At 37.7% G+C, this 13194-nt stretch overlaps 1 protein-coding gene and 1 pseudogene across 1 annotated transcript; one reads left to right on the top strand and one right to left on the bottom strand.

Moving 5' to 3' along the window:
• The first annotated feature begins 232 nt into the window (after positions 1–232).
• LOC131789314 (galactosylgalactosylxylosylprotein 3-beta-glucuronosyltransferase 3-like) lies at positions 233–3767 on the top strand. The gene is made up of 4 exons (XM_059106406.2): positions 233–419; positions 1322–1854; positions 2296–2586; positions 3499–3767. The coding sequence occupies exons 1-4, from the start codon at positions 320–322 to the stop codon at positions 3595–3597; spliced, it is 1023 nt and encodes a 340-aa protein (XP_058962389.2). The 5' UTR covers positions 233–319; the 3' UTR covers positions 3598–3767.
• Positions 3768–4508: 741 nt separating this feature from the next.
• LOC131789318 (cartilage matrix protein-like) lies at positions 4509–10537 on the bottom strand (annotated as a pseudogene).
• Positions 10538–13194: the final 2657 nt, after the last annotated feature.

Consider the following 13194-nt stretch of genomic DNA (forward strand, 5'->3'; position numbering starts at 1 on the left):
CAACAGAGCCGACGACCACCGCAACTGGTAAAACAACGTAAGGAGCATACGTTCTTGCTGCGGCTAATATCACAGGCCAAACCATGATAGAAAAGAAGGTAAAGCTTCTCTCAAAATTTGTCGAGGTTCGATCAACCGTGCAATATGGCGGAGAGCGGACGAGTGGAACCTGGGGATGATTAGTTATCAAGCTTTCTCGTTGGTTTTGTCTGTTTCGTGGTGCCTGGCGGAAATCAAGAGAAAGGGATGTAATCAATATGGCCGACGACTTGTTACTTTAACGATGATGTTGAATCGTTAAGGATTTTCACGTTTAAATATGATTAGGAAAGGATTAATGAGTCCTAAAAATATTTTGATACTGAGCTTCGTACTTTCTCTTCTTGGATTTTTATGGTTTACAAATCAATGCCTTCAAGGTACGTGATCTGTTATTAAGAGCCTCTGTTGATAAGTAGGCCGTTGGCCCAGCCTTTTTTTTAACCCTTTTAACCCAGATATCAGTTTGCATATTCTCCATACTATTTACTATACATTTCTGCAGGTGCTGACTAGGAGAATTTGTTTAACAATCAAGGGCTCCTTTGGCTGTTGATAATTTTCTTTATCATGACCTTAATGCGTGATACAGGGATGATATTGTAAGGAGAAATTAGATGCTAGTCACCCTTAAGGGGTTAAAGGGTTAAGTCTTATTTGGTACTTGCTTGAAATACTCCTTGATGGAGAGACGAACTGTGAGAGTAAGGTGGGCTGCCCAAAGACAGGGTACAATGACCCAGTCAGGGCTCAATCGTAGACCTAAAATGGAAAGTCCTGTTTCAAAACAATAGGCCAGTGTGTCTTCCTCCTACTCTCCCTTAGTTATGTTCCTCAGAAAAGTCTTTGAACATCTAACATGTTGATTCTGGGGGTAGTGAATGGTCACTTGAAACATTCTGGGTTGCAGAATATTCATCAGATCTCAAAATCTTGTAAGCCTTTGTGATAGCTGCTGATATCTCACAATTCTTTCAAATTTCTCCAAGCTCATGGCAATCCACCAAATAGTGATTTATCTAGCAAACAGTGTTGTCCACCCTTGGAACAACTAGGGCCAGAATTTGTTCCTGTAGCTCAGGGTCTTAGTCTAAGGCAACCAGAGAAGCTTAGGGTTTTTGATTTGAGGGACAAAGTCTGTTTGATCACCCATCCCCTAGTCATCAAACCAGTCACTTTGTTAGCTTTAATTTTGAACCAATCAATACTGCTCATGATTGGTACATTTTAGTTTATTTATTTTTCTAACTGTTGTTGTTTTTTTTAACAATGTTTCTTCTAGACTCTGGTAGGTCAAGGGATGATGTGGTAAGGATAAGCCAAATGCTTAAAAAACTGGAAAAGAGAGAGCTCTCATTACAAGAAAGGGAAGAAGAGATCATTAAGAAACTTAAGATCCTAGGGATAAGAAAAATCAACAGTCTGTTTGAAGAAGGCTTTGATGAAATGCCAACTATTTATTTTATCACTCCTACCTATAAAAGACATACACAAAAGGCTGACCTAACAAGACTGTCACAAACACTGTTACATGTCCCTAAACTTCACTGGATAGTAGTAGAAGATTCTGACAAGAAAACAGATCTTGTTTCACATTTCTTGGAATCCTGTGGTGTTAGTTACACACATTTTGCAGTCAGAACTCCAAAGCAGCTCATAACTAAAGAAGGAGACCCAAGGTGGTTAAAAGCCAGAGGTGTAGAACAGAGGAATTTGGGCCTGAGATGGATAAGACAAAATTTAAAGGATGATATGAAAGGTGTTGTATATTTTGGAGATGATGATAACACTTACGATTTGAGAATATTTGAACAGGTAAGGTACATCTCAAATTAAATTTAGTCAATCATGAACTCTTGGGTGTTTAGTTTGTATATATGTAAATGGTATCACCCCTTTCTTTGGTGGCGCTGCCACAAATGTGCAAGTTGTAAGTAGGGTCATTAGAAGCTGAATCATGACTAATTGGAGATCTCTGCAGGTGGATTAGTCACTGCAAGTCAGAGGACCCCTAGTTAAGTAGATCAACTTGAATATAGAATAAGTTACCTGTAGAGATCCAAACTATATCTTTCTTTCATTCTACCAGTAACTTGTAATTCCTTTTAAAAGAAACTAAAGAGCATTTCAAGAATTGTGACTTTTATTATAATGAATTTATATACTTTCACAAATTTTAATTTTTAGTGTACTCTTTTTTAGTGACCATTGAATGTGGTTTGACAGTTCTGTTTTATATTTTTTAACTGCTTCTAGATGCGATACACAAAGAAAGTATCAGTTTGGCCTGTAGGCTTAGTGGGTGGTTTAAAGTGGGAAGGACCAATTTGCAAAGATGGATCTGTTGTCAGATTTTACACAATGTGGGAGCCAGGACGCCCAATGCCTGTCGACATGGCAGGGTTTGCTATAAATGTCAAACTGTTTATGGATAATCCTGAAGTGGAAATGGACCCGATGGCCAAGAGGGGCTATTTGGAGTCTTCTGTTGTTGGCAGATTGGCAACAAGGGAAGATTTTGAGCCATTGGCTAATGATTGTAAACAGGTACACCTTTGTTGGGTTAGATAAAGTTTCAGAACTGGTACAGTGTGCAGGTGTAAATTATCATCAAGTTAGACAACATATAATTTTTCATGGATGTGTATCAACTGCTTTGATCTTTTACAAATGAATATCAATTTTTTTTGATGGACTGGACATTGATTGGTTAAGATGTATGTGAGCAATTTTCCTCTGCTTGCACAAGACCATAAATGTCACTCCCACTATCCCTGATTCCTAGCCTGAATTGCCAGTGTTCAAAGGTGGAGGGTGGGGGGGAAAATAGGTAGATTATTTGAGCATGAAGGGCAATATATGAATTAGCATCCAGACCCCAAGCTGGCACTCACATCAATCACCTAACCCCTTGTTGGTATGTGGACCACTCAGGCTACCTGGTTTCCCTCTTTCCCACTTGCACTAAGTTACCATTCCACCTCTTGCTTCCCTTTTTTAATCCCTCCCATTACTACTCCTACCCTCATCCCTCACAAGCACCACCTTCCTTTTGACTTTTGGTAATGCAACTCTCTTGAACAACTAAGAGTTCAAAATTAGCAGCTATTAAAACAAGCGGAATGTGGTTGAGATTCCGTAGAAGAATGTGGGTGACTGACACTGGACAAAGCTGAAAAGGATCTCAATTGAATGATCTTGCTCTTTGACACGTTGATCACAACTACAAAATTTGTAAACGTTTTCCTTTCGGTATAACTCTACCTTTATTTGTTTGTTTGAAAAGGAACGTTAAAGAGAGTTAGCTTAATGCGTTTCTGACAGATCCTCTCCTCTTTTAGTCCTAATACGTGCACACATGTCAAGTTTTAATTGATTTCTTTGACCCTTAGGAAATGCTTTATGTGCAATCACTTGCAGAGGATTATTTGTTCAATACAGTTTTTTTTTTGTTAACAGATACTGGTGTGGCACACGCAAACAGCTGAGCCGAAAATGAAACAAGAAGATAAATTGAAAAGAATGGGACGTGAGTCTGATCCATCCATGGAAGTCTAAACATTGGTTATCCGCCAACTATGCTGTTTTTCTATCAAAGTTTTATTAAACTACTTGTGGAACAATTGGACCATATCTTTGTTCTCTTAGCACTATGAATTGAACGAGCTCTAATCTAAATTTTAAACTAAAATGGCAAGATAAATATTTGAAATTAAAAGAAGGTTATTTTGGAGGACGAATACTGATTAACAAATATATTTCACTCAGTATTTGTGGAGAAGAAGGAATTTGATCTTGTTTGGGTGTACGTTTCAAAGGTGAGTTTTTGACAATAATGGCTGCACTTTTCGGGAGTAGTTACAGTTGCTCTCTTTCTTCCTTGCCAAGCATTTTCGTTCCTTTTCAGGGATTATACATTAATTCGGTGTTGCTGAACTGTGCTTTCAGTTATTAATACGAATACGCGCATCAGTCATCTTGAAATCGACTTGTAGAAGGGCTAGACTTTGGTTTAAGGCTATACACTAGTCATGCGCACTTTACCTTCTTTATTAACTCGGCCTTTTTACGGCAAATAGCAATACTTTCGCCGTGGGTGCAAACGTAAGTCTGCCCAGTTCACTCCAGAAAGGCGAAGGGTAAAACTTTTGGATTTGTCGGAGCTTGGTGTGAGTAAGATACGTTAGAAGAAGCTGTCTGTAGAGGAAGGGCGCACGAGTTTATTAGTGATGGATGTGAAGTCGAAGTCTAAAGAAGATGAAGAGATGGGGCATCAATGTACAAACATCCACTCAGATTTGAAAGCAACCGAAAGCGCTAGTTTGACGAACCTTCGGCAAACTCCATGGAGTGCTCTATATTTGAATTCTCCTCAAAATTTACTTTCAAAGAAAGTGACAGGGAGGTCGAACACAGGAGAGAAAGAATTTTAATTCCTAAAAAAAAAGTCGTACTGAGGTGCTGTGAATGCTGTTTTTGTTTTATTTTTTTCATTTCAAGCGTCTGTTTTATAACTTTCGCTGGAAAGATGAGTATACTATCAAATTTTAGTTTCCTCGGCTTAGCTTGCATGATTTTTATGGAGATTTTAATATCAATTTGATTAGCGTAGCACACGACTGATTACTCCTCTGTGAACCCTTATTTGCGAGCTTCCTCATCTATGAATGTTCTCATGGAAATGTTGTTCTACCACTGACTTGGTCTTCAGAACAACTATGAGAGGAGTATGCTGTGACTGCCATGCGGCGAATATGCTGTGTCGTCAACAGTATGACCTGGACTGTGAAATGGCCTGTCTTGGTCGGAAAGGGTTGAATTCACTGGAGAAGAAAGTTCGGAAAGGTGATTACTTTTAACCGAAAACTGCCCTAAATGGCTCTGGCATTAGCAACATCCCATTTTAGTTACTGCCGGAAGCGACATGAAAGGTGTTTCGGTTAATTTTCTCCATTTTCCCTTCGAAGTTGAGAGGAGAGAGATTATTTGAGCATGGAGGGCAATCTTTGGAATCTTAGTACTCTCAGATCTAACGCTGGCACCCGCATAAATCACTCCACCCCCTGTTGGTACGTTGACCACTAAGCTTAAGGCTACTTGCTTTCCCACTTGCGAGATTATTTCTCTTGTACTTTTAGATTGTTGAATTTCCCAACACCTAAGCTGTACTTCTCAATAAGACATTGTGAAAATGGACCCATCAATCCAGTAGGAATTTATCAACAGTGCCAATTGAATCATGATTTTTGTAAGTGTGTCAATTGAATGACCACGTGATTCCGAACTGCGTGGAAATGAGTCTCGAAAAGGATTCTGAATTACTGGGTAAATTGCATCGGCATTAAACAAACTGGAAATGCAAACTTAATTCTATCATTTCTCCTCTAACTTAAAATTCGTTGTAGTTGACGCCATCGTCTTCACCCATTAAAACCTTTTTCCTTTTTACTTCTTTTAACACTGAATTATGAGTATCTACACTCGCCTCGGCACGCATCATCTCTGATGCTGGTGTACAACTCGTTGAGCCGATTGAAGTCTGCGGTGAGTGCATACTTGGTGTCCGGTTTAGATGCAATCTCTTTGAGCTGCCCCATGTCGTAGTTTCGTCCAATTCCAATAGCAAATACGGTGATGTTTGCCTCGTGCAGTTTTTGGGCTGGTAGTGTTATATTGTCAGTTGATTTTCCATCAGTCATAACTATAAGAACTTTTGGAACCTCTGGACGGCCTGTTTCGTCGAATAGTTTACGCTTCACGAAAGATAATGCTTTTGCCGTCAAGGTACCGCCTTTCAGGTAAGGTGCTTTTTCAATATCCTTTATCATTTGTTCCGCATCAAAGTATTGCTTTAACGTGAAGATAGTTTTGATCTGAAAAGCACGAAATAGAGAAAAATATCAATTCAATTGCCTAGCAAAACCTCAAGGAGAATTAAAAAACAGCACTATTATCGCAATAGTTATGATGGACATCCAGTTCATTATCGTTATTGCCATCGTCGTTATCGATGTTGTCATACTGTTGTCGCCATCGTCCTAAGTGTCATGGTCATCATCGTTATCTTAATCGTCATCTTCATTGCCGTCATCGTTATCATACTTGTCGTCATCGTGATCATCGTTATTGCCATCGTCATCATTATCATCGTTATCGTCATCTTTATTGTCATTGTTATTGTTGTTATCATCGTCATCGTCATTCTTATCGGCATGGTCATCGCGTGATCATCGTAATCATACTTATCGTCATCGTTTTCGTTATAATCGTTATCGTCCTCGTTTTCGTCGTCATCTCATCGTCGTGATTGTGGTCGTCATCATCATCATCATCATCATCATTAGTCCCAACGTCATCCTCTCTTGTCATGAAAAAAGGGGATGGGGGAGTAGTAGTGTTTGTTCATCATTGCTCTATGACCTTAGGTTCACTGGCAGGCAACTGTCATACAAAAAATCAGAAACTGCCTAAACCGTACCTTTTATTAAAGATAAATGTAATCTACTTACACAAGGACTTGCCAGTACAACAAACCTTTGAAGAAAACAAGACCATTCCCACGTGTGTAAAGGTCTCTGAGATAAATGAACCGTTCACAGCATTTTTGATAAAATCCAAACACTTTTTGAAGTTTCCTTTGCCGTATTTTTCGATGCTTCCTGAACTGTCCACTAGGAATCCAATGTCTATCTTGGTTTTACATTCTATGCAACGACAAAAAAATGATAAGTATCAATAATTTTTTTTATTATACAAACTATGGTGTTATACAAGGATTTCCAGCCCTGAGAAAAGCCGTAACAACACACGTGAAAAAATACGATATTTTGTTCACGTGTGTTTGATATCGCCAATCAGATACTGACATGTCACACGCCTTTCCGCCACTCGGTCAGGTTGATGAATGAACGGCAAAGCCTTCACCATTCTCAATCCATGGTCGTTTGTCGGAATATTTTCGGATTAATTATGGGTGCTATAAAACTGAAATATCCGTATTGACGCTTACAGACAGTGAAGTTCAAACTTTCCTAGAAAGGGAAGAAAATCAAAATACGAAATGAAAAACCGAAAGTTACGTATTTAGTGGCTTTGGTAATGGAATTTCTCGCGACTGAGAACGAAAATCGACCACTGAAAGATTTGCCACAGGCCAATTTTGGCCGTTTACCTGAATGATTTCTTCTGTCGGTAAGGACCAATTCAGTAACTGAGAATTTTGTTCATTGAAAATTAGGCCCATTGTTTGTTTTCGTAGTGATTCAACGCATGTTTTCATCTTGAGTGCGCCAACGTACTTTACGATTTGTATTCTGGATGGTTGATCCTTTTATTTTCATTCATTAACAGAGTCGACTTTTCTTGTCAGTAAAAGGCTATTGCGTTCATATGATAAACAAAATAGTACATAGAGAAAGATGATACACGGTTGCTTGTAGATATGAGAAATAATACGTGGTTGCTTGTAGATATGAAATTTCTCTTCTCGTATTTAACTCAATATCTTACTCCGTCGTTCGCTGCGGTCACTCCTGAGCTATTGAGTTAAACACTCGAAGGGAAATTCCATATCTACGCGCGCCCATGCATTATTCTCTATTTATCGTTTGGTTGGCACCAAAAGCCAACACAAGAATACAGGCAGCTCGTCAGAAAGCTTAAAATAATATTCTAATTTTAAATAATATGATTTAAGTAGGTCACTTGAAAGCCTTTTTGTCTTCTCAATTCACCAAATTTGAAAAAAGCAATTGTTAAAACCCCTGAACGCATTCCACTGTCTCTGACATGACCCCTCAAGTGCTTGTTGTTCACAGTTATTTGTTTCTTCACTGAATGACTTACTACAAAATCCACAAGTGAGAGCACAATGCTTATTCATTCCGTACGGGTACTTGGTACAGAAGTCATTATCTCTGTAGTCTTTGCAAAAAGCCTCGTAAGCTTTGTCATCCCGACAGGTGTCATCTAACAAAAAAAAATCCATACATTGAAAGGGAATGGATAGATAAGAAAAAAAAAGAATAGGCTAAGAATTTAGTGTAACCCACTGTGAAAGGATTGTGCCATATTATTGAAGTCGCAGGTTCTCGGATACTTAAAAAATATTATTTCCGTAAAAACTGTCGCTAATACTTTTTCTAAACAGAGTGAACATTTGCGCAAAATTTAATTTCATTCGGGTGAAATCCGTGTGGGAGCGAGGAATTCCATATCAAACCAATTAAGAGTAATTTTAGATTGATTACATCTGTAATAAGATTGGTTTAAATGAATGGCTTCTTTCGGTCTCAAATGTAATCTAGAAATGCATTGTTTTGCTTCTCCCTAACCTTATTGGTCTCAAAACTCGCTCTTTGTTCTTAACCAACCAGATGGAAAACTCAAACCAACCGGGAGATGATCCTTAAAGTTTTACTGTGCTAGTGATCGTTTAAAAGCTTTTGCTATGAGCTAATTTCTCATCAGTTCCTCGCGAAGTTAAGCTAACTTTTGATTAGTCTACGAGATAGCCAGTGCGGTTTTTGTTTTACGACACTTAATCGAAACAAAGCTTTATGACTTGTCTCACCAAGAGTTTACTTTAGCCCTTCGGCCTAGCGTACCAAAAGTGGTCAGAAGCGATGAGGTTCGATTCACCATTTTTGAAGAACTAATATGACATATTTCTGTTTCCACATTACTTATTTAAGGAGGTGACTTCAAAATATTATGCTTCAAGAAAGTAATGTTCGCGTAACTATTCACAACAAGCTCAAGTTCAAGAAAGCTATTTTTCGTGAAAGGATATTCTTTTCGTTGAATTATTTGTTGGGAAAAAACGTACTCTGTGACACTTCTTGTCTTGCCCTTCCAGCTTCTGTACCTTTGTAAAATAGTAGAGTGTTGGAATAGAGTTACACATTAACAAACAATTCTTAAAAGTATTTTACAAGTAAGGAGAACTTTGATCATCCATCGCAGGAGCGACCTACCGTACTATTTTAAAATTGTATCTTAATTGATATCCGGGTGTTTTTATACATTTAACCCTAAAACTAGAATCTAATTTCTCCGTACAATATCACCCCTGAATCAAACTTCAAGGTCACTAGAATGGAGGAAATGAACCAACTGAAGAAGCTCTTAGATGTCAACTGACAAAGAGAGAAAAAAAGGAAGAGAAAAGTATGGAGAATGTTCATACTGATGTTAGGGCGTAAAGGATTATGGTCGTGTCTCGGACTGTGAACATCCGTCATTTCAACCTGTTAATTTTTTATCTAAACTTACGTGCATCCTCCAGGCCGTGATGTATGGTTGACCTAAAATTCTCGTTTAGTATAGTACTACTTTTTCTCGCCGCGTTTGAGTCAGCGATGTTCCAGTTACTTGTAGAGGCGTCTGAGAAAAACAAGATATTATCACAAGAATAAACATAACATCACAAATAATTCGGTCGCTTTGCTAGATCGTATTCCTGAATGTTTTACATATTGCAAAACAACTTCGTACGCAAGTTCCAGGATTATCGTGGATGTCGCTGTTTGAGAGTCTCAATTGGATTGTAATTTTTAACGGCTAACGGTTAAAATTTTGGCCATTTTACAGCTAACGGTTAACTTCCTTCCTTTATGATCAAAAGAAAAATATCCACGTTGAACTTTTTTTACGACTTACTGTTGCAATTTGTCAATTTTTACGCCCAACGGCTCAAGTCTTGGGCCTTTTATGTTCAGCGGTAACCCTATTGAGACCCTCCTGTTTTGTTGAATTGAGAAAGCAATATTGTACTTGACACAGTGCGTTTTTTTCCCAGCATGTGGGTAGTTTTTATCCGATGGGTAGCATTAAGTTTGTTTGTTTTTATCATTTTTTAAAATACCTTCTCAGTTCTTACCTTTAGTGAAGAATGCTAGAACTGATAATAAGAGGCAACCATAGAAGATGGAAATCTTCATTTTGACAATCTGTAACAAAATCGAAATTGTTTATTTCGTTAGATAAATTGTGATTATAACACAGACATTCAACAAATTTCCACGTTCTTCACACACAGAATCAATGAAACAAAATGTTTTCGACTTTATTCATATCTAGAAAGCTAGATGAGACAGGTTTACAGATTACGTTCGGGGATCACAATGAAACTAGGAGTCTACGACAAGTTGATTGCCTTAATGCACCTATAATCGATTATATTATAAACATATACATGTTTGTTGCTTTTCTTTTGTTATTATTTAACATAAGTTATAATGTAATAATTACGATAAGAGTGTTTGTTTTCAGTTTGGTGTACAATGTCATTTTGAATTAATTACATTACAACATTACTTGTTGTACTCACTCTGGTTTTAAGCTGACAATAGTGCAAAAAATCTGCTTACTTACCAGTTTTGGATCGATTGCTGTTTCATCGAGAGAACAATGGAGCCGTGACTCCTCAATGTTTGCCTGAAACACCTTACAATTTTGCGGGAGAAATGATAAATAATTATCAGTTGAAGGGGGAATGGTTTTACGTGTGGTGTATTCAAAGATTGGCAGCAAGTCACAGGTGTTGGTACAAATCGTCACGGGTGTTTCCTTTTTACCCTTTTCACCCTAACATCAGTATGCATTTTCTCCATATTGTTCTCCATACATTTCCTAAGGTGCTGACAAGGAGAATTTGTTCAACAGTCAAGAGCTGCTTTAGTTGGTGATCATTTCCTTTATTCATGTGACCTTAATCTGTGATTCAAGGGTGATAGTGTAAGGAGATATTAGGTGCTAGTCACTGTAAAGGGTTAAACGTTAAAGCGATCTCTGTGTAACCGAACTCGATAACTCCGAGAAAACTTCAAAAGACGGGGGTGGGGGGGCACAGAGGGGCTATATGCTTCAACTTTTTGTTTTATTTGTCACACCACAGGCGGCCCGAGCTCCAGCTGTGAGATGATCATCTTGCGAAATAAGAGTCATGGCGAAATTATAAGAGTTTGTATGTGAATATTTATGACCGCTCTTAGGAATTAAAAAATACAATCAAATTCCCACTAGAAATACTTCACCTTACTTCCACAGTGCATCACTTGTTATCTGACCGCTTACTGTGTTGAAAAGGACCCATTTTAGCGAAGTATCCATTTGTAGCAGGTAATTTAGTGTTAAAAACTGAGTTGAAAACGTAAATTAGCCACCGTAAAGGGTAAAAAAGCTGACGTTTCGAACGTCAGCCCCTCGTCAGAGCGAAGGGTCAACCGGTCTGACGAAGGGCTAACGTTCAAAACGTCAGCTTTTTTACCCTTTACGTTGGCTAATTTACGTTTTCAACTCAGTTGTTAACACTAAATTACCTGCTATACTCTCCCACCGACGCAGCACCACAGTTTCTTTAGAAACTTACCCCTTTATCCATTTGTAGGTTTACTACGTACTTAACTGAGAGAACTAAAATTATCAGCTCTCTCAGTGCGACAAATCATAATTTAATTCTACGTGATTCGGTTGTTCTTTTCGGTTAGTGCAAAAACCCGACATAAGTAACAGATCGAAAAAGACCATTAACAACTGAATCTAGTCACTCAAGCTCACAGCCAAGCAATACTAATCCGGCAAACATTTTTCAGGAACCATGCTTATAACGCTCGATTGTCAAACAACTTTTTTTCAGCCCTGATGACAACTTTCCACTCAAGTGTCAATGTCGCCGACAAACGTTCTTTTAAAAAATACCGTATCCGGGAAGATTCGACTCAACGATCAGCACTTATCTTCGTTTTAGAACTTTGCCAAGGAGGTTTCCATTGCTACTTGCGACCTTACGGAGACCTTCATCTTTACTTCGAGTTAGGAGCTTAACTAAGTGTCCTTAAACAGTTAGATAAGCTTTCAGTATTTACATCAAGTCTTGTATTGATCGTACTTTGAACGAAGAAAATTTTCAGGAAATAAGCTTTTAAAAAGTAAACCGTCTGGATTAGCTTCGCGATCGAAAGTTAACCAAGGCTAGATACAGTTTGTGGTTAATGGATTTCTCTGCAGTATATTTTTTCCGCCAATTTGTGGGCGAAGCGAAAAGCCATCATAGCACGACTTTTCTGTCACCGATGTCGAGTTTTACGTCCATGAAAAATTGCTTCAGGTGCTCAGATTGCGTAGTAAAACAGAAAATGCATTTCAAGATCAGTTATGAAATGAAAACCTTGAAGAGAAAGATGTTCTTGAAGTTATTTACACTGTGTTAAAATATATCTCTTACGATAATTAGCAATTTCAATCACTGTAGTCGTTCATCCTTTTGAGAAATATTTGTATTCTTTATCCCGACATGGGGAACAAATATTTCCCAAACTTTGAAATCGAGACTAGCGTTATGATTCGATATTTAACAAAGACTGCTTAAAGGAATATTGTCTAGAACTTTAATTTTCTTACTATTTCACAACTGAATTTTAACTTCATAATCATGTTCATGTATGATTTCAAGATTAGCTCTACAATCTTAATCAAAAGTTCATTATTGCGCAGTTTTGTCTTATGAAAGTTACGCACAGCCACCTTCTCTCTCGCCTGAGATTTTATCAACAGAACCGCAAGAAAAGTTCCCACCTGGAAAGAACTGACCAATTGTTATGATATACGTGAATTTTCTAAAGTTGCAATTAACTTGAAAGGAAATAAAATGACACTTCTGTTGCAATTATTAGAAAGATTGTTAGTATAATGAAAGGAAATAACTCAATTTGAGAGGTTTTCCGAAGTGTAATTAGATAAACTGTCGACATTTCGATTGTTGTTAATTCTCACTTAGATTCACGGATAAATCGCTGATTTTCTCGTGTCCGCTGCCTTAATGAGATTGGAGTTGTATTTCGTGATGTTCTTATCATTCCTAACTAAACTAAATTGTCGTGCCTCAAGCTTTTTACGCCTGTTTACTTAGTTTAATAAAGCTAGTAAGTGAGATTTCAGTTTTTCTTCTTCTTTGCCATGGTAAAGTTGAATTACTGTTATCCTTCATGACAAGAAAGAATTTTTAATTTTTCTTCAGCTTAGGTGTTAGGATTAAGGGCGAAACATTAAATTCTTTCAATTGCAATAATAATTCGTATTATTATTGATATGTATTAAAATCCTGTTTTGTGTAATGAGGGTTATTCCTCAGTGTAAAAAGTTTTTAATTCTTGA

Source organism: Pocillopora verrucosa, chromosome 1, assembly GCF_036669915.1.
Source record: "Pocillopora verrucosa isolate sample1 chromosome 1, ASM3666991v2, whole genome shotgun sequence".
Classification (NCBI taxonomy): Eukaryota; Metazoa; Cnidaria; class Anthozoa; order Scleractinia; family Pocilloporidae; genus Pocillopora; species Pocillopora verrucosa.

Bases quoted from the DNA above. Each gene is read 5' to 3' on its own strand.
- LOC131789314 (XM_059106406.2), top strand. From the start codon at position 320: ATGATTAGGAAAGGATTAATGAGTCCTAAAAATATTTTGATACTGAGC. The intron at 420-1,321 runs GTACGTGATCTG...TGTTTCTTCTAG, and splicing joins TACAAATCAATGCCTTCAAG to ACTCTGGTAGGTCAAGGGAT. The intron at 2,587-3,498 runs GTACACCTTTGT...TTTTGTTAACAG, and splicing joins TGGCTAATGATTGTAAACAG to ATACTGGTGTGGCACACGCA.